The sequence below is a fragment of the Lithobates pipiens genome, unplaced genomic scaffold (assembly GCF_037356315.1).
Source record: "Lithobates pipiens isolate NorthernLeopardFrog02 unplaced genomic scaffold, aLitPip1_a1.2 Scaffold_13, whole genome shotgun sequence".
Lineage (NCBI taxonomy): Eukaryota > Metazoa > Chordata > Amphibia > Anura > Ranidae > Lithobates > Lithobates pipiens.
The window spans coordinates 439,265,514-439,287,350 of record NW_027507718.1 but is presented as its reverse complement, the minus strand read 5'-3'; the positions used below and the strand labels follow the sequence as shown (position 1 = coordinate 439,287,350).

The following is a 21,837-nucleotide window of genomic DNA, read 5'->3' as shown; positions in this document are numbered from 1 at the left end:
AGTGGATTCCAGCTGCAAGAATCAGCAGGTGTGGATAGAGGAATCTGGTCAGTTTTTTCGTTCAACCCAATGGTTAAATGAAAACAACGTAATCATCTATGGGCTGATTTAAGTATACATTGACTCAATACTTGCCCAAGGCCATGAACATAACTTGGACAATTTGGTAAGATAAAATTGAGTGTTATAGATGTGTAAAATGTATTTTATATATATATATATATATATATATATATATATATCATTTGTTTTTACTTTCATTAAAAAAGTGCCTACATGTACGTCAGACCCTGGTTGATGAAGCGGCACTGATTCGTTGGAAGCTGGAATGTGTATCCCAATCAGGGTGACACCCTCCCCCAGCAGTGGCTTACAAAACCAGTGCACAATGAGACTGGCTGCTCAGAGAGCATTCATCTGCGATACCTGCTTCACTAGTCACAGGAGTCACATCGCTGCACAGGTAAATTGCATTTCATCTGAACTGTATTTCACACAGGTAGATGTTATTCTATAAGCACCTTCTTAGTTTATCTATAATATATCTTTATATACGCATTTTAGTGCTGGTGCAATGATTTGTTTTGCTAGTTTGTTATTTGTGCCCCAAAAAACAATTACATAGAAGATCTAAGAACGTAGGAATAACCTGGCTTCTGTCTGAAGGAATGCCGTACTTTTCTTTTCTGTCTTGGATTCAGATTAAAACTTGTGTGGGCATTGTTAAATACATGTTTTGATTTTTTTTTCCATTCAGCCTGTGAACTGAACAAAAGAAAATAAAAATAAAAATCAATAGCTTCCAACATCCTTGGGATGGAGAAATCTTTTGTTCTTCTCTTAGGCTTGGTTTACACCTATGCAGTTTGCTTTTGATTTGTTTCTCAGTGCTTTTTGCGGTGCATTTTGCGCTTTTGCACACGTGTTTGGTGCTTTTTTTGTTTCTTCTTTTTTTATGCATTTTGCACTTTGCATATGTTTTTTTTTTTTTTTTGGCCAATTTGTTGTTTGGTGGAATAAAAAAACAAAAATTGTGGCAAAATTGCCACAAAAACACACTACGTGCTTTTCTGTAGATTCTCAGTTGAAGTCTATTGAACCAAAAAACGCACCGTTTTGCTTTTAAAAAAAGTCCCTGACCCTTTCCAAAAATGCAGCGGCTGAAAAAAGCAAAGATGTGAGCGTGTTCCATAAGAAACCATGTTATATGGCCTGTAGAGTTTTTCTGAAAATAGCAATAAAAAAAAAAAACGAGTCTTATTCTGCACCTCCAGCTATTTTAGGCTGCATTCATACCTCTGCGTTTTGCATCGCGGGCAAATTTGCTGCAATTCTGCCTGGGATTTCAAAGCGCCAAGGTGTAAATGATAAATCGCAGGAAGCACATTTGAGATGCAATTTATTTGAATGGCACCCAAAATCGCCATTCTGGCATGATAAATCACACTGCAGTTGCGGCAACCTGCAACATGTGAAGCTTGGCTTCATTAGTTGCTGACTAGTGTTCTTGGAACAAGCATGCAGACCAAGGTGTCTGACTCTACTCTTCACTTGCTGCATGCTTGTTTCAGGTCAGTGATTTAGAAAGCATTGTGGCTATTGAATCAGTCAAGCAAACAGCATGTTCAGAAGGAGATTAGCGATCGAGAGCAGTCTTTATTAAGGATGGGCAAAGGCATGTTCGCAACTCCACATGCCCGCGCCCGCCAAGAAGCCTGACACTGCACAGCACTAATCACAGGCAGTGAGACATTTCCCAATCTGCGGCTGCACAGATGGGGAAATGTCTCACTACCTGTGATTAGCGCTGTGCAGTGTCAGCTTCCTGGCGGGCGTGGGCATGGGCACATGGAGTTGCAAACACATCTAAGCCCTGAGGCATCGCTGACCCAAAAACAAACATGTAAGGCTGAGCTGAAATTCCCTGTTTATATGGGTGAACAGGGTAGGGGAAAGAAAGGGATAAGCAGAGTGATTTCACTGCAAATTTACTGATTTTGTCTTTATTGGGTTACTTAGGCTGGCCATAAATGAGTATTTTTTTTATTTTTGTTCAATCAGTAGGTTGAACAGAAAAAAATTACTTAATTTCCCCATCCAAAAATTACTTGATTCCCCCATACCTATCCTACCCACTCCTTTGAGCCAGTAGTGATTGAGAATGTGCTGTAAGGAGATGAGCTACACACAGTTCTGAAGAGTGTAGAATCTGGAATCCACCAGAAACTTGGAGCAGAGAACATCCAGCCACATCATGCTTCGCTCCTCATGTGCCTGACAGGTAGGATATCATTGTGTAATAAGTAGTAACAGTGCCACAGATGTGTGCTCAAATGAACAGCTGCTACTCCAAAAATTGTGAAAAAAGCAATTAGTGAACTGTGTAAAGTGATAAGAATAGCGCTAATCCACACACAAAAAAACGTTGCACTCTGAAATGGTGAATACTACAAATTATAACATGTGTATATGTGTTAAACCAATACAATATGCAATATCTAAAAAGTGCTAGTGATTAATATAAACGCTATGCAACATACTATAAAGTTGCTGAGATAAGGCGCAGAAAAGATCAAAAAACGTGCAACGATGAATGTCAATATTCAAATAGTAAATAAAAAAACTAATAAAAATGAGTGAACAAACTTCACCGATATGTGAATCCTTCACCGCTCTCTCTCTCAATTGGACTCACCAGATGAATAATTGGATATATCAACTGGAGGAACACACTTGCCCCTCAGCAATTTCCTTGGGGTGTCTACTTTCCAAAATGGGGTAATTTGGGGGGGGGTTGTACTGCCCTGCCATTTTAGCACCTCAAGAAATGAGATAGGCAGTCATAAATTAAAAGCTGTGTAAATTCCAGAAAATGTACTCTAGTTTGTAGACGCTATAACTTTTGCGCAAACCAATAAATATACGCTTATTGACATTTTTTTTTACTTTAAGACATGTAGCTGAATACATTTTGGCATAAATGTATGACTAAAATTGAGTTTATTCGATTTTTATTATAACAAAAAGTAGAAAATATCATTTTCTTTCAAAATTTTCAGTCTTTTTCCATTTATATCGTAAAAAATAAAAATCACAGAGGCAATCAAATACCATCAAAAGAAAGCTCTATTTGTGGGAAGAAAAGGACGCAAATTTCGTTTGGGTACAACATTGCATGACCGCGCAATTACCAGTTAAAACAGTGCAGTGCAAAATTGTAAAAAGACCTCTGGTCCTTAGGCTGACAATTGGTCCGAAGTTTAAGTGGTTAATATACAGTACAGACCAAAAGTTTGGACACACCTTCTCATTCAAAGAGTTTTCTTTATTTTCATGACTATGAAAATTGTAGATTCACACTGAAGGCATCAAAACTATGAATTAACACACGTCCAATTATATACTGAACAAAAAAGTGTGAAACAACTGAAAATATGTCTTATATTCTAGGTTCTTCAAAGTAGTCACCTTTTGCTTTGATTACTGCTCTCTTGGCATTCTGTTGATGAGCTTCAAGAGGTAGTCACCTGAAATGGCTTTCCAACAGTCTTGAAGGAGTTCCCAGAGATGCTTAGCACTCGTTGGCCCTTTTGCCTTCACTCTGCTGTCCAGCACACCCCAAACCATCTCAAATGGGTTCTGGTCCAGTGACTGTGGAGGCCAGGTCCTGTGGCGCAGCACCCCATCACTCTCCTTCTTGGTCAAATAGCCCTTACACAGCCTGGAGGTGTGTTTGGGCTCATTGTCCTATTTGAAAAATAAATGATGGTCCAACTAAACGCAAACCGGATGGAATAGCATGCCGCTGCAAGATGCTGTGGTAGCCATGCTGGTTCAGTATGCCTTCAATTTTGAATAAATCCCCAACAGTGTCACCAGCAAAGCACCCTAACACCATCACACCTCCTCCATGCTTCACGGTGGGAACCAGGCATGTAGAGTCCATCCGTTCACCTCTTCTGCGTCGCACAAAGACACGGTGGTTGGAACCAAAGATCTCAAACTTGTACTCATCAGACCAAAGCACAGTTTCCACTGGTCTAATGTCCATTCCTTGTGTTCTTTAGCCCAAACAAGTCTCTTCTGCTTGTTGCCTGTCCTCAGCAGTGGTTTCCTAGCAGCTATTTTACTATGAAGACCTGATTCACACAGTCTCCTCTTAACAGTTGTTCTAGAGATGTGTCTGCTGCTAGAACTCTTTGTGGCATTGACCTGTTCTCTAATCTGAGCTGCTGTTAACCTGCGATTTCTAAGGCTGGTGACTCGGATGAACTTATCGTCCGCAGCAGAGGTGACTCTTGGTCTTCCTTTCCTGGGGCGGTCGTCATGTGAGCCAGTTTCTTTGTAGTGCTTGATGGTTTTTGCCACTGCACTTGGGGACACTTTCAAAGTTTTCCCAATTGTTCGGACTGACTGACCTTCATTTCTTAAAGTAATGAAGGCCACTCGTTTTTCTTTACTTAGCTGCTTTTTTCTTGCCATAATACAAAGTCTAACAGTCTATTCAATAGGACTATCAGCTGTGTACTGTATCCACCTCCTGCACAACACAACTGATGGTCCCAACCCCATTTATAAGGCTTGAAATCCCACTTATTAAACCTGACAGGGCATACCTGTGAAGTGAAAACCATTTCGGGTGACTACCTCTTGAAGCTCATCAACAGAATGCCAAGAGTGTGCGGAGAAGTAATCAAACCAAAGGGTGGCTACTTTGAAGAACTTAGAATATAAGACAAATTTTCAGTTGTTTCACACTTTTTTGTTCAGTATATAATTGGACATGTGTTAATTCATAGTTTTGATGCCTTCAGTGTGAATCTACAATTTTCATAGTCATGAAAATAAAGAAAACTCTTTGAATGAGAAGGTGTGTCCAAACTTTTGGTCTGCACTGTATGCAAGGCAACTCCACCTCTCCCCCTCTCTTTCTAGCACCTTCTAGAAAGAAGAGGGAGGTGACAGTGATGCTATCTGTGAGTCACCCAGCCCTGCCCTGAGTCACTCCCAGACCAGAATAAAAACAAACAGGCCTAGCCACCAGCTAGGCCTGCCTAAATTTTCCTACCCTATAGAAAAATCCTCACTCTAGCACCTACCTACCTATCTAGTATTTAGTAAGAGGCATGTGAGTTTTTGTAAGTTGTAATTTTTTGTCACCATTTTTTGGACAATTAAGAAATATAATTATAAATATAATGATATATTATTTTGTTGTTATTGTGTGTTTTTTTTTTGTCACCACTGCAGCACAGCATCTTATGATTGTTGTGGTAATGATCAGGGATGCTGACTGTTGACAGTATGTAAAATAAAAAATGTTTTTTTTTTCCTTTTACGTACTTTCATTGCTTGGGGGGGGGGGGGGGGGGGGGATTGCTGATACAGTGTTTCCCTTCATGACAGCTTTCTTTCTCCTAATATGCTGTTATTTGCTACAGCTAATTACATGGTACAGGGTGCTGTGATTGGCCGAAGTACCATGTGATAGCTGTGGGCCAATCATAGCATCACTACAGAAAGCACAGCTGTTATGCATAAAGCTCGTGCATAACAGCTGTGTATACATTGCGATCACGTGATCCCCGACTGCTCAACGTTGTCCCGGTTACTCCAGGGGACACATCGATTACAGGAGTAAATAAGTAAAATATATAGGTAGCCAGTACTGGCTCCTTTCTGAAAATATTTATTCCCTGGTTGGCTTGCTGAATGGTTTCATTAGTTGCTGACTAGTGTTCCTGGAACAAGTATGCGGACCAAGGTGTCTGACTTCACTATTAACTTGCTGCATGCTTGTTTCAGGTCAGTGACTGAGGAAGCATTGTGGACATTGAATCAGTCAAGTCAACAACATGTTTAGAAGGTTAGCGAGCAGGAGCAATCTTCATATTTGGTTCAGCATAATTTTTCTTTCAGCTGTTCAAAGATATGGGACCAACCTCCCTCTGGCACTAGGATCAGCACCGCTGACCCAAAAACAGACATAAGAATCAGCCGAAATTTCAGGTTAACTATGCGTGAAGGGGGATAAGCAGAGTGGTTTCACTGCAAAATTACTGATTCTGTCTTCATTGAGTTACTTAGGCTGGCCATCTTCTTTTTTTTTTTTTTTTCCTTTCACTCAGCGGGTCGAAAAATAAAAATTTACTTGATTCCTCCATCCCCATTCCCCTATCCACATACTCAATGTGGATGGGTGGCTGGGGGAGCCTGTAAAGGTTTTTAGCCAGTGGTGATGGAGAATTTGCTGGAAGAGATGATATATAAAACCTCCTCCGGAGAATTATTCCCTCCCCTTCCCCTCCTATATACCGTATATACTCGAGTATAAGCCGAGATTTTCAGCCTCTTTTTTGAGGCTGAAAGTGCCCCCTCGGCTTATACTCGAGTCACCGCTGTCTGACTGCTCGATCAGCGTATCGAGCAGACAGACGGCGGACATTAAAATTCAAAAGCCGCGCCTCCTTCTCCGCCTCCGCCTGTGATAGGCGGAACACTGAATTTCCCAGCAGTCAGTGTTCCGCCTATCACGGACATCCGCTCATACTCGTACTACGGACGAGGATGAGAGGATGTCCGTGATAGGCGGAACACAGGCTGCTGGGAAATTGAGTGTTCCGCCTATCACAGGCGGAGGCGGAGGCGCGGCTTTTGAATTGTAGAATGGCCGCCGAGAAGAGAGGCGATCCTGGAGCGGCGATCCATCGGCACGACACGGGACGGAGGAGGCACGGGACGGAGGAGGCACGGGACGGAGGAGGCACGGGACGGAGGAGGCACGGGACGGAGGAGGCTCGGGACGGAGGAGGCTCGGGACGACGGCGGCTCGGGACACAGGTAGGCTGGACACACACACAAGGCTGCACGGACACACACACAGGGATGGATGGACACACACACACACACACACACACACACACACAGGGATGGATGGATGGATGGATACACACACACACACACACACACAGGGATGGATGGATGGATGGATGGATACACACACACACACACACACACACACACACACACACACACACACACACAGGGATGGATGGATGGATGGATGGATGGATACACACACACACACACACACACACAGGGATGGATGGATGGATGGATACACACACAGGGATGGATGGACGGACACACACACAGGGATGGATGGATGGACACACACACAGGGATGGATGGACGGACACACACACAGGGATGGACGGACACACAGGGATGGACAGCCATGTCTCACCCTCGGCTTATACACGAGTCAATAAGTTTTCCAGTTTTTTGGGGGTAAATTGGGGGCCTCGGCTTATATTCGGGTCGGCCTATACTCGAGTATATACGGTACCTTTTATGTTCTTCCCTTACTATATAATACTTACTATAAACATACTTTAGAAGTTATGGTCAAAACTTTAAAATCATATATTTTCTTTTAGACATATTTATATTTTCTTGGGATTAAAATGTTTAAAACTCAGCTATAAGAATGTTTTCAAATTTTAAAATATATAAAGGCCATTTATTGTCATTCCCACGAGAATATCTTGAAATTCTTCTTTGCTTTGTATCATCCGTACTTCAATATGTCTACTTTTTATTTCTGGTATCACATAATTTGTCTTATATTCTGTACATGTAATTTATTTTAACATAAAATAAAAATTTTTGAACGAGAGAATTTGCTGGAAGATGAGCTACACACAGATCTGAACAGTGTAGAATCTTGAATCCAGAAACTTGAACATCCTGTGTTTACTCCACCACATCATGCTTCGTTCTCGTGTGCCTGGCAGGTAGGATGTCATTGTGACCTCTCTACTGCTTAAAGCATATCTAAAACCAAAAACAAACATTTAATATATTGCAGCTTACCAAGATGTGGTGGCTGCATTTGTTTTCTGTGTTTAGGTATTTTTGCCTTACATTTTACATCTGGTCAGTAATACACTTCCTGTCCTATGTAAAGTGGTTCTAAAGACTAAAGTTTTTTTTTTTTTTTCCCATTCAAAAGGTTTATTTGTTTTAGAAATAATAAATAACAACAAATACAGAATATTTGACAAAACAAAAATATTAAAATATAACATTAAAGTATAAATGTTATATAAAAAATAAGTAAATACATAAATAAATATGCAAATAAATAAAAATAAACACACTAAGGGCCGGTTCACACTGCGACGCGAGGCGAGGCGACACGGCTCGCCTCGCCTCGCTCCCGCAAGTCGCCCCCATTCCGTACTATGGAACCGTTCTGAGAGGAGCGACTCGAGTCGCTCCGACTCAGAAAAAAGGTTCCTGTACTACTTCGGGGCGACTTCGGGGGCGACTTGCATTGACTTCTATGCAGAAGTCCTCTGCAAGTCGCGGCGAGGTAAGTCGGAGACGCCTCGCCGCGGCTCGCTGTGTGAACCGGCCCTAAAACAAGAGAGGGGTGCTCCATCATTTACAACCTATGGAGATGAATGCAAATTATAGCTACAGATATCTAAGTTAAAAGGAATAAAATACTAAGGAGGAATAATAAACACTCCAAAAAAAAAAGGTGTGGTTATTATATAAGCTAGAGAAGACTAGAGTATAAAGTTGTTTATATCTGAAATGTCAGGAGCTCAATAAACTAGAAAAGACAAAAATATATCAATTTTACATATTTGAGCAAAACGAAATCCTGACCTTAGGTATACTTCTATATAGATAACAAATACTGTAGTATAATTAAAGGTTTTTTGAAGAAGTATGGAAGAGAAAATGGTAAAAGGAAATGGGGACAGAAAGGAGGGGGATAGATAATTATTTAACTCCAGGGGTAAATTATAGTTTATATAGCTAAATATCGTACCAGAAGTTTTTTTTTTTTTTTTTTTTTTTTTTTTTACCTTGATGTAGCATCCTCCTAATTCAGAGTAGGCTGCTAGGTAAATTTAGTTTAGCTCCTCAACAACAATTGAGCAGGTTTATTACCTAGGGCTGTTCAGTGCCTGACAGGCTGCTGTTTTGTTACTCCCCCCCCCCCCCCCCCCAGTCTTCTAGAGACCTCTAGAAGACAGGGGTGGCTTGTGCATTGGGGGGAAAGGTCATTGCCCCCCCATTACTTACTAGAGCCCATACTCAATCCATCACTATGCTCGAGAGCAGTCTCCCTCTCTCCACAGGCAAATTGTTAGCAGCGGGAGCCATTGACCATCAAAAATACAATGTACAGCGCTCCATAAACACATGTAGCAGAATCTCTAACCTCTTTTCAGTCTAATGAGAACATTTGAGGCCACAGGCCACTAACATCCTTCAATAAGTAGTGGGTTGTGAGGGTGGGTTGTGAGGCATAGTGGTTGCAATGATGGTGAAAGTCATTGGGCACCAGACACTACTTGGATGCAAAAGAAGTTTTGTTTATTTTAACAGTCCTTTTTATATTTTGCAAGGGAAAGAGGGTTAGGGCCAGGACACCCTTAAGTTGTTGCAATTTCAATAGGCAGACCCTGAGACTTCAATAAGAAGACAGCCGTGCAGGAAAAGGCCCCAGCAAGGTGAAACTTCTGCATCTGCAGGTTTGCTCTCTCCTATGGCAACAGTATCTAACAGTTCCTAACACAAAGTTCAGCAGTTCTCTCAGCTTCACTACAATGTCCACTTGTAGCTTTTCAGCCCCTTGACATACTCTCTCTCTCTTTATGTATTTACCATAAACAAGGGGGCTCCAAACTTTCTTAGGGTTGGCGGACTTTGGCCAGTGGGAGTGGAAAATGCCCCAGCATCAGTGCCCCATAGGGCAAGATAAAGACAAGCAGAGGACCACATCTGACCCCCGGGCCGCAGTTTGGAGACCACTGCCATATGCCATTCCATCAGATCTGTCACATTTATAAATTTATATTACTACAGCCACTGTACATAGAAGGATCCATAGTGACTGTGGCACAGTAAGTGGATCCTTGTTATATGGAAAGTGCTGTAGCGGCCTAACACATGGCGCTACCCTTACAGCATGGAAGTGGCATGTATCACCAGCACATCTCCTTTCTTACCAGGACTTTTTTGAGGCAACAGTGACCACCGTAATGTAGTGTGTAACAAGACAGTTTTAAATACCCCAGAAAAAAAAAATCTTCCCTCCCATCACCTAAGGCATCATTGGAATGCCATGTCTCACCTAATATACATATACATACACAATGGGCATACACTATCAGGATGATCAAAGCAAATTATATGAAGTACCGCTAAACAACATATAGATGTTACAATAAATCAGAATTGGACCACTCTTCCATCCTGGCCCAGAACGGACCCTTTCCCTGCATGTGTAGCTCACAGCACAATTGATGAGGCTCCATGGCACTAGATTCAGCTGGGAACAGAAGGGGCAGAATTGGGCCAATCAGGCTTTACTACATTGCACAGTACACAAGGGGCAGCCTTGAGCCACTCAGAGCAAGAAAGCAGTGTCTACTGACTTAATGTGGTTCTAAAGACAGACAGCCTCCCGCCCCCCCCCCCCTTAATACTTACCTGGGCCCCATCTTGGTCCTGTGATGTTGCACAAGAGCCTCAGCTGTCCGGGACTCTATCTCCTAATGGGCTGCCTCTTTACAAAAAAAGGAAATAGTGGGTCATACTTCCCGTTCTATACATTGTAGTAATGGTCTCAGTATTGGTATTTACATTGTTGACCATGAAGCGGCCAAAAATGCAGCTGCTATGTCAGTCACCGACACTCAATTAAAGATCAATGATCAATCAACATTGTATGTCTGTTTATAAAACCATCACCTATGTCAATTATTGCCAATGTTTTAGGGCCTCACAGAGTCACTGTCACCTTGAGGAAGGTTGTGCCTTAAAGTCCTGTGAGGCCCTGATACTTTGACAATATTTGACATATGTGACAGTTTGAAAAATAAACACACATTCTTCGATCAAGTGGTTCTTGTTTGGGGTACCATGACCAGCATTTAGTTTTGTGACGGTCTTCAGTTATTTCAGTTATTTCATGGTGGAGATGGAAAAATGGCGGCAGCCAGGCACACTGGCAAAAAGCAGCTCTGGAACTGCATCTTATGCCCATCTGGGCTTCCGAATGAGGGTTTAATTTAATACATTCTCCTCCTATAACAGCAGACCTACGCCAATACAAATCACAACATTTCACATGGTTTTCCCTATTGTAATGTCACCAGTTAAGGTGACACTTCTGTCAAGCTACCTCTAGAGGGCACTGCCTGAAAAGGGTACATCACTATGCAGAGTATATTCATGAAAATGTGCATACAAATGATTCTATATCTTTGTTCAATTCTATTTGGACTGAGAATCCTCATCTATGTTGGTTCTCTTGATTACAGACATCACTGTCTTAATATATTTTATTCTATTTTTCAGGGATCATTACATCATGCACTTCGTATTTTCCTTGGTCTTTCTTCCGTTGGTTTATACATCCTATGGTGACCAAGTAGGGGCAAGGCAAAGAAGTGAGGCTGAAATATTAAAAGACATACATGAAAAAGTAGATGATTTATGGAATGTATATGGTAGTAAATACCCCCTTCTAAATAATGCTGACAGGGTGATTTATGCTACCTGTAATCTGCAACCAAATCCTCTACTGAATGCGACTGAGCCTAAAATCACTGGAAAAGTTCTGTTTAAGCAGACCTACCCACAAGGCAAACTGGAGGCATACTTTGATGTGCAAGGATTTCCTCAGAGTCAATCTACGAGAGCCATTCACATCCACACCTTTGGTGACTTCAGTAACGGCTGTAACTCTGCTGGAGGACACTACAACCCATATTCTGTAAATCATCCCCATCATCTTGGAGATTTTGGAAATTTCAATGTCCTGAATGGAGAGATCAAGCAACACCTCTCTAATCTTAAACCTAGCCTCTTTGGCCCAGTCTCTGTTATGGGTAGATCAGTTGTTGTACACATGCTTATTGATGACCTTGGCAAAGGCAATAACCCGGCCAGTCTGGAAAATGGAAACGCTGGACCACGTCTAGCTTGTTGTGTGATTGGGTACACCGATAATGCCAGCTGGAATAAATTGATGCCAGAGTCTGATGGTAAATAGCATGATGAATCCTTATTACATAATAATCAAAAAGGTCCGTCTTCTAAAATATATTAATAAAAAAAAAAAAGATGATCGTAAGGTTCGTAGCTCTTGGAAGGTTGAACCCTGTGGGGAGATTTTTGCACCTGAGGTTTAAGCTCCGCTGATCTTCTGCATCCAATATAAGGGAGTCTCAATCTACACATCAAAGAATTTTACTCTTTGGGTGAAATTTTACCATATACAACAAGATATATTTGTTTTTTAGATGATAGCTGGGGAAAGGGGGGAATCTGGCAGGGAGATCTCATTACTGAAATTCCCCAGTGATATAGCAAGGCAATGGGTCACTGACTGACCAGCATCCATCAGTTACTGAGATATCGGTTTTGAGTAACAGTGGTGATCAATAATGCAAAATCGCTGTTTTATTTTGGTTAATGTTTGTAATTTTACTTATCAATGAGGACAATGTGTTTAAAATGTATGTTATGTTTGATTTATTTGCTTCTTTAAATTGCTGTTAAATAAAAGTTGATTTGAAATCAAATAAACAGGTTTATGTTCAGATATTTACAGGCTGCAAGAAACTGTTCAACATAGCCAACTCTATTGATGAATGTTTGAAGTGTAGCACTGCCCCCTTGGGGGTTGCTTGGTATTGCATGTTCTTCTGTGCAGCTGAGCCCCTGTGAACTCTCCAGCCCCTCTGACACTCTAGGTTCAGACATGTTGTGTATACCTTTTTAAATGACACATTGCAAGTAGTTTAAACTCCCTATTGCTTTACTTATTCAGAAAGAGATAGATTTAAGTGAAGGATTAGTCAGCCAAGATCTGGTTACAGCCAAGACTAGGTTGAAATAATGCCTTCAGTGATAACATATGAATGCGAAGTGGATGATAACAATGTACACAGTCACAAATGAGTCCATTGAGAACGCTAATAATGGATTGAGGAAATGTTTGACTAAAAAAGAGGAACCCCAACCCGGTCTATAATACCTTTTAAGCCTAATGAATGATTATGAATTATAGATACCAAGGATGTGTCCCTTTTTAAGAGCAATAACAATGATGCCCTAACAGCAAGGCCTTGCATCTTCACTGGCAAGTTGGAGCAATCCTCTATGTGATCCAGATACAAGTTGTCTGTGCACAGTGTCCAGTGTGGGATATGTATTAAAGGCAATAGAATCTGTGGGCAAAGACCCCTCACAAATTCTGACAGCGCTTGGCAGTTTCCAACGGAGGAACAATCAAACAATTCTTCTTGTTGCAGAGATGGTGATCGGTCTGCGGATTCGGTGAACTGGGCAGTTCCAGAGTGTTCAACGCTGCTACGGACTGTCCTTCAAGAAACGGGTGACATCCCGACCCTCTAGGGCTTGAGCTTTGGGTTGTGATTCGCGTGGTAGGCTGCGATCCCCTCATACAGCGGCAAGATGCTGCTCACACGATGGGATCCAGGAAGCAAGAGAGCGCGGGCCTGGTCAGCAGATCCCTTTATATTTTCTCCTGTAGCGAATGACTTGCTGGGAGATGTAGGTCATGGTCAGCTCTGCACTGATAGGAGGCACTAATAAGCGGCACTAATTGGCACTACTCATGGACACTGATATGGGAAAGGGGGAGTTTCACATGCAGTAGGTCATGAGGCTTGCCAGAGCCTCTCAGTGTGTGAAACTGTCAGGTAATGTAAGTGCTTGCAGGGAGAGAGACCAGCTGTCCCAACCCAGCCTCAATGTCAGCGATGGGTGGAACCGAGCAGCTATCAAACACCAGCCAATAACTGGGCTGCTTAATAAAGGGGCAGAGCCTCAAACGTAGCGGCCCACCCAGACCCCATCGGCTGGTGTTTGATAGCTGTTCGGTCCCGCCCACCCCGACATCACCGCTAAGTTGTGACAGCTGGTCTCTCTCCCTGAAAGCACTTGCATTACCTGACCATTTCTCCCACCGAGTGGCTCTGGCAAGCCTCATGATCTGCATGTGATACTGTGTCATAAGCAGGGCTCAAGTCCTGAGGGAACGCATGGGAACGGAGTTCCTGTACTTTTTCCACAACAGGAACTCAGTTCCCATTAGCAGCCGTGTCCTGCAAGACTTTGAAGTATGCAAGGTGTGTGGTAGGTGCTACACCAGCAGCCACCGACACAGCTCGCAATAGTAAGTGCCGCACACCTGACCATTCGGGCATTGCCAGTAGGGGGCCCCATGACAGCTTCCACTTCGCTCTACCTGTCAATCACAGCTAGCTGACGGGTAGATCAGGTCCCTGCTGCTAAGAGATTGTATTTAGTCAGAGCTCTCGTGATGCGCTCCTCCCCGCCGGCCCCTCCTGATTTTCTGTCTCCTCATCCCCCCCCCCCCAGTCTCCTGCATACTCACTCTGTGTGTCCTGCTGAATCCCCCCTCCTCTATCTTCAGTGCCATATGATGAGAGAACCCAGAGGAGGAGCACAGCTATTCTGCTCACAGGACATGCAGGGAGAGAGGTGAGCTGAGGGAGGAACATCAGTTTGGAGTGGTACGCTGAGCACAATACATGGCAAAGTTTAATGCCAGGAGGGAAGTTTATGTGGAAATATGTGAAGGGTTGGAATAGCAGCGAGTGTGTATTGGAGCCCTGCAGAGTTTGCAGCCCCCCAAGCTAACATACATCTCCTAAGCAGGAACACATCACTATCTCCCCAAGCATTCTGTCCAGATAATGTGCAGGTAATTTATGACCTTTCCGTTTAACCCTGTGTTATCCAAACTCTGTTCAATGAAAAGTGTAAACTCACCACATAAACACTCTATATACAAAATAACATTCCCCAATAAAGATCAGAACACGATGTTCACATTTGCATGGAAGCACAATTGAATGAATGCTGATTATTCAGAGAATTACTGTATTTATGTTTATTGAGGATTGTTTTTTTTTTTATTTACTAACAGTTAAGCTTCATACACACAATACGAAAATTGGAATAAAAATACCACTTTTGAAGCGTTTGTGCATATGAGCGTATAATTTTTTTATTTTTTTTTGGTGGGGGAGTGGATCTTTGGTAGGAGTTTCCACACTTTTTTTCCCCCAGGACTCGACCCCTGGTCATAAGCAGGATGGGCTACACACTCCTTGGATGCAACATTTCGAAGCAGATCTTGGGAGACAGCACGGGGTGATCTGGGTGTGCCACGCACGCCTATGGAGACTGCACTGTAAAGGCACACTGTTCTCATTACAGTGCAGTCCCTGTACATTAATGTACGGGGGACTGCACTGTAATATAAAAAGGAGGCTTTGATGTGAAAGGTACCTGAGGACTATGTGGGTCTGCTTTAAAAGGGGAGCTGTGATGTAAAAGGGGACTTTGGACACTAAAGGTGGTTGTGGTATGAAGGGGGCTAAGGACAAACTCTGTGAATATCCTGTAAAAATTGACTGCCACAATACCAGTCCCTAGTGCCAAAAAGATTGGAGACCGCTGACTTAAGTATTGAAAGCAGCAGGCCAACCTGACAGTTGGGCAACCTTTTCAGAAGAGGTCAACAAAAGTAGCCCTCCAATTTTCCTTTAAGAAGGCAATGCTAATACTACTTTCTAATAATTCTGTAGGTGGTAAAGAGGCCATGCAGTGAGATGTTGATAGTAAATGGACCATACAATGCATACAATGAAAAAGGCATGCCATCTGGCTGAGAGGCTGTAAAGCTGGAGATACAGGGCATACTCTCTTTGGACAGACTGTTAGACAACAATTCTATCCTGTATTTACCATATACCCTTTCTTAGGGGGCTGGACTTTGGCCAGTGGGAGTAGAAAATGCCCCAGAATCAGTGCCCCATCATTGGTTTTAATGGGAGGAATAGTGTCCCATTGATGGTATCAGTAGGGGAATAGTGACCCAAGGACAAGATAAAGGCAAGCAAAGGGCCACATCCAGTCCCCGGGCCGCAGTTTGGAGACCACTGCCATATACTATTCCATCAGATCTGTCACACAGTACAAAAGAGGGCAGTCTGAGCATGAATAATGTATTGGAAATGATATTACTACCTCCACTACACGTAGAAGGATCCATAGTGAGTGTGCCACAGTAATTGGATCCTTGTTACATGGCAAGTGCTGTAGGGGCCTAACACATGGCGCTACCCTTACAGCATGGAAGTGGCATGTATCACCAGCAGATCTCCCTTTCTTATCAGGACTTTTTTGAGGCAACAGTGACCACCGTAATGTAGTGTGTAACAAGACACTTTTAAATACCCCAGTAAAAAAAAAAAAAACTTCCCTCCCATCACTTATGACATAATTGCAATGTCATGCCTCACCTACAATACATACACAATGGGCGTACACTATCAGGATGATTGAAGAAAATTATACAAAGTACCACTAAACAACACATACATGTTACAGTAAATCAAAATCGGACCACTCTTCCATCCTGGTCCAGAACGGGCCCTTTCCCTGCATGTGTATCTCACAGCACAATTGATAAAGGCTCCATGGCACTAGATTCAACTGGGGGCAGAATTGGGTCAATCAGGCTTTACTACGCTGCACAGTACACAAGGGGCTAGTTGAGCAGCCATTGCTGATTTCATATTCTGCAATGATAATTTATTTGCTGTAATGCCATCCCTCTGGTGTTAGAGAAGTCCAGCCTGAGCTAGTCTGGCTGGGCTTCTCCTATGGGTCACAGGAGTGCAATTCATTTTCAAGTCTGATCTCTGCTGACATCACAGGAATCAGGCTAGGCACCGTGTTATCATGACAAAGCATGGATCCTCCAGGTCCCTGGATTGACACTCGTCTCAGCCTCTCAGCGAGCTGTTCCCCACCCCTCCACAACTCTGTGCTCTAGTGAGCAGAGGAGGAGCAGAGTGGAGAGCTGCTGATTGATAGTCAGCAGCTCTCTGCTCAGGGAGCTGTGAAAACCAAGCCATCGGCGATGTTCGATCACTTGGTTTTCAGTGAAGAGGCGCTGGGGAACGATGTTTCATCCACCTAGGTAAGTATGATGGGGGGAAAACACGTTCAGTCTCCAACTCTGATCAAGAGAGTAGAGTCTTCTGACTTAAAAAGGCAGCCAGCCCCCCTTACACATACCTGAGCCCCATCTCCATCCTGTGATGTTGCGTGAGAGCCTTGGCTGTCCGGGACTCTACCTCCTGATGGGCTGAGACGCAGCAGCGGGCGCCTCTTTACAAAAAAGGAAATAGTGGGCCATACTTCCGCTCTGTACATTATAGTAATGGTCTCATTATTGGTATTGGCATTGTTAACCATGAAGCCGCCAAAAATGCAGCTGCTATGTCCGTTTACCAGCAGTCAATTGAAGATCAACAAATGTTGTAAGTCTATTTAGCTAATCATCACCTACATCAATTATTATTGACAATGTTTTAGGGCCTGGCAGGGTCACTGTGTTAACTTGAGGAAGGTTGTGTCCTGAAACTTTGACAATATTTGATATATGTGTCAGTTTAACCACTTGAGACCCGCGCTATAGCCGAATGACGGCTACAGCACGGATCTCCTTTTCCGGGACTACGTCTATTGACGTAGTCCTGTGCACGAGCGGCCTGCACGCCCTGTGATCGGCGAGTCTATGAGACTCGCCTGATCACCGATCCGTGCAAGGGGTCGATCCCGACCCCTTATCACGTGATCAGCTGTCAGCCAATGACAGCTGATCATGTGATATAACGGAGCCGGTAATCGGCTATTATTCCTCCTCGCGCTTACAGCGCGAGGAGAAAAAAAAAAAGCCGATCACGGCCAGCCCTGCTAGTGCCTACCTGCCCCCTGCCAGTGCCCACCTGCCCCCTGCCAGTGCCACATTAATAAAAAGTAAGTGCCCCCGTCAGTGCCACCCAGCAGTGCCCATAGTGCCACCCAACTGTGCCCACAGTGCCACCCAGCAGTGCCCACAATCTGAAAAAATAAGCCTTTGCGCCACTAAGGGATAAGTGTGACTGAAGTGATATAAGTCTAAACAATTGATAAATAAATAGAAATGGATACAATATACATAAAAAATATATATATAAAATATACAAATAAGTGATCAAAAAGTGCACGTGCTAATATATAGTGCAAAAAATGCAGCAAGACGAAATAGTGAACACAAAACTATCAAATGAAAAATAACGGAAAAAGAGTCCTGCGCAAATCGTGCCAATACTATATAATAATCAAAAACTCAAAAATAGGCTAAGTGCAAAATTCAACGTGTAAAAATGTGGTTAAAATAAATAGTCCATAAAAGCACAAAAATAGGTGAAAATAAATGGAAGGAAGACCAATGATGCAAATTCCAATAATCTGAGCTCCCAGAACTCTCACCTTAAAATAGAGTAAACAAGCTGATCAAAAGAACCACAGGAGTCTCTCATTAAATTCTCAATATCCAGCCATCAAGGAAATCCAGATGAGGGATGTAGTTATTAAATTCCGCCACTAGAGGGCCATTCTTAGCATATATGCTTACACTGTAAATCATTATCTGCCATGCTGCTACCTTATCAGACAAACTTATGACCACAATCTGCCTCAACAAAGGTGCTGCACCCCAGTGCCACATATCCGTGCCCATCAGTGTCATCTACCAGTGTCCAGCAGTGCCGCCCATCAGTGCCCAGCAGTGCCACCTATCAGAGCCACCTATCAGTGCCACCTATCAGTGCCCATCAGTCCCATCTATCAGTGGTACCTATCAGTGCCCATCTGTGCCACCCATCCGTGCCACCCATCTGTGCCCCCCATCCGTGCTATCTTATCTGTGCCCATCTTTGCCGCCTTATCTGTGCCCATCGGTGCCGCCTTATCTGTGCCTATTAGTGCCGCCTTAACTATGCCTATCAGTGCCCACCAGTGCAGCCTATCAGTGCCCACCAATGCAGCCTATCAGTGCCCACCAATGCAGCCCATCAGTGCCCACCAGTGCAGCCTATCAGTGCCGCCTCATCAGCGCACTTCAATGAAGGAGAAAAATTACCCGTTTGCAAAATTTTATAACAAACTATTAAACATGATTTTTTTTTTTTTGCATTTTTTTTGTTTGTTTAGCAAAAAATAAAACTCCGAGCTGTAATTAAATACCACCAAAAGAAAGCTCTATTTGTGGGAAAAAAATGATAAAAATTTCATTTGGGTACAGTGTTGTATGACCGCGCAATTGTCATTCAAAGTGCATCAGCGCTGAAAGCTGAAAATTGGTCTGGGACTGAGGGGGGTTTAAGTGCCCAGTAAGCAAGTGGTTAAAAAATAAGCACACATTCTTTGAAGTGCTTATTTGGGGTTCCATGACTGGCATGTAGTTCAGTGAGGGTATTCAGTTATTTCCTGGTGGGGATGAAAAAATGGCAGCATGCAGGGACGGTGAAAGGGGGGGTGTTAGGGGCCACTGCCCTGGGCGGAGTGTGGGAGGTGGCACCAAAATACTGGAGCATCATCCTTAGTCTTAACCTCTGTGTTTCTAAATTCTGTTTTAAAGCAGAGCTGAGAATGTGCCCATACCTCCTGCAGGCTTCCCCGCCCCTTGCCGGAAAGAACACACTCTCCCAGGCACAAGGTACCACACAGGCTGGGCGGCTTTATCAGGACAGCGAGAGTTCCTGTACAGGTGGGCGGAGGAGGCAGACGGCAGTACACTGAAGCCCTGATCACTGCTTCCTGCTCAGCAGACATGGAGCTTTCCTCTCTTCTCACTCCTCTGGCAGACTGAACATAAGAAATGACAGATAAGAGACTGCATTCTCTCCTACCGTGAGTTCCGACTTGTTCTGCCTTTTAGACTGTGCAATGCTGTGCTGTAAACATGTACTGACCTACCTTTGGGCTTCATGTACACTGCTGCTGGTAAACGGACGTTTAGGAGCAGTTGGGCGTTTTTTTCCTGCTGCCCCTGTACTATCCTCTATGTTATCTTATCAGTACATGTACACAGGGTCGTTTATAGTCGTTTCTAGGCAGTTGAGTTTAGAACAATTTTTTGGAAAGCAAAAAAAAATGCATTCAGGACTATAGGTGTGCACAGCCTATTTCATTAGGGTGTGCACTCCAAAGCTTAAACACGCATTCACAGTAAAGCAGTGGATGGTATCAGTAGGGATGAGATTGGTGTCAGCAGTTTTTTTTATTTATTATTTTATTATTTAAAAAAAAAAAATTTTTTTGTTTTTAACAATTTAAGTTGGCGCTCCATTGAGGGGATTTGGTGAAATAGCAGAGAAAGGAACAGAGGATAGAGATTCCCAGTCCCTTTCTCTGTAGCCTCAGCTGCCACAGGGTTAGGGACATTCAGCAGGGGAAATCTGCATCACACAGGGTGATTAGGGTGTGCCAAGGCACACCCAGCATACCCTGTGCGCACGCCTGTGTTCAGGACGGATGTTCAGAGTCATTTGAAACGCCAAACGCTTGTAACAGCTTGTAAACGCTGTAACTGGCGTTTAGTTGCATTTAGTTTACAGGTGTTTTTAACCACTTGAAGACCGCCCACCGTCATTGTACGTCAGCTGTTTGAAGTTATATACCATTGTTATGGCAGCAGATAGCTGCCATAACCTCATTATCCTCTTCAACTGCAGACAGTCCTCTTTCAGATAAAAGCGGTCTCTGCAGCGCATTTGCGCAAGATCACTTTTATCGGGGGCGGGAGAGGGCCCCCTCCCTCTGCGCTCCGGTCGTCTCTCTCCGGTAGCGGTGGAAATGTATGCATCCTTTCCCCTATGAGACTGGATGCCGAGTGAGGAAAAGATGACCCCCGCTTGGCTCCATACCATTGGATGACAGAAGTGATGTCAAACATCACTGCCGCCCAATGGTCTTAAAGGGAATTTTTTTTATTGCATTTAAGTGTAAATGTGAGATCTGAGCTCTTTTTGACCCCAGATCTCACGTTTAAGAGGTCCTGCTTTTTTTCTGTTACAAGGGATGTTTACATTCCTTCTAATAGGAATAAAAGTGATCCAATTTTTTTTTTTTTTAAAGGATGGTGTAAAAATAAATAAAATTAAAAAAAAATAAACAAAAAATTGAAAGCGCCCCATCCCACCAAGATTGCGTGCAGAATTCGCAAGAACGTATATGTGAGTCGCGCCGCATATAAAAACCATGTTCAAACCACACACGTGAGGTATCGAAGCGATCGTTAGAATAAGAGCAATAATTTTAGCACTAGACCTCCTCTGTAACCCAAAACTGCTAACCTGCAGCAATCTTCAAATGTCGTCTATGGAGATTTTTACGGGTCAAAGTTTGTCGCCATTTCACGAGCAGGTGCAATTTTGAAGCATGACATGTTGGATATCAAGTTACTCAGTGTAACATTATCTTTCACAATATAAAAAACATTGGGCTAACTTTACTGTTGTCTTATTTTTTAATTTAAAAAAATGTTTATTTCCTAACAAATTGCGCTTGTAAGACTGCTGCGCAAATATGGTGTGACAAAGTATTGCAACGACTGCCATTTTATTCTCTAGGGTGTCTGAAAAAATTATATATATATACTGTTTGGGGGTTCTAAGTAATTTTATAGCAAAAAAAATAAATACATTTTTAACTTGTAAACACCAAGTCTGAAAAATAGGCTTGGTCCTTAACTAAATAATGTTTAACTATTTTGGTAAAAAAAAAAAAAGCTTCTAAATGCAAACGCGGCATGTAAACACGGCAAATAGGGATGAGCTTCGTGTTCGAGTCGAACGCATGTTCGACTCGAACATCGGTCGTTCGTGCGTTCGCCGAATTCCGAACGTTTGGGCC

The 21,837-nt window shown here is 43.0% G+C and overlaps 2 protein-coding genes across 2 annotated transcripts in view; both read left to right on the top strand.

Moving 5' to 3' along the window:
- The first annotated feature begins 331 nt into the window (after nt 1-331).
- LOC143975367 (extracellular superoxide dismutase [Cu-Zn]-like) lies at nt 332-12,595 on the top strand. The gene is made up of 2 exons (XM_077477699.1): nt 332-463; nt 11,386-12,595. The coding sequence occupies exon 2, from the start codon at nt 11,399-11,401 to the stop codon at nt 12,080-12,082; it is 684 nt and encodes a 227-aa protein (XP_077333825.1). The 5' UTR covers nt 332-463; nt 11,386-11,398; the 3' UTR covers nt 12,083-12,595.
- A 7,088-nt stretch (nt 12,596-19,683) lies between these two features.
- The window catches only part of LOC143975366 (extracellular superoxide dismutase [Cu-Zn]-like), a 68,938-nt gene continuing 66,784 nt past the window's right edge, over nt 19,684-21,837 (top strand). The window contains exon 1 of the mRNA XM_077477697.1: nt 19,684-19,833. Coding sequence (XP_077333823.1) covers nt 19,802-19,833 — 32 coding nt within the window. The 5' untranslated portion in view covers nt 19,684-19,801. The remainder of the gene's footprint in view (nt 19,834-21,837) is intronic.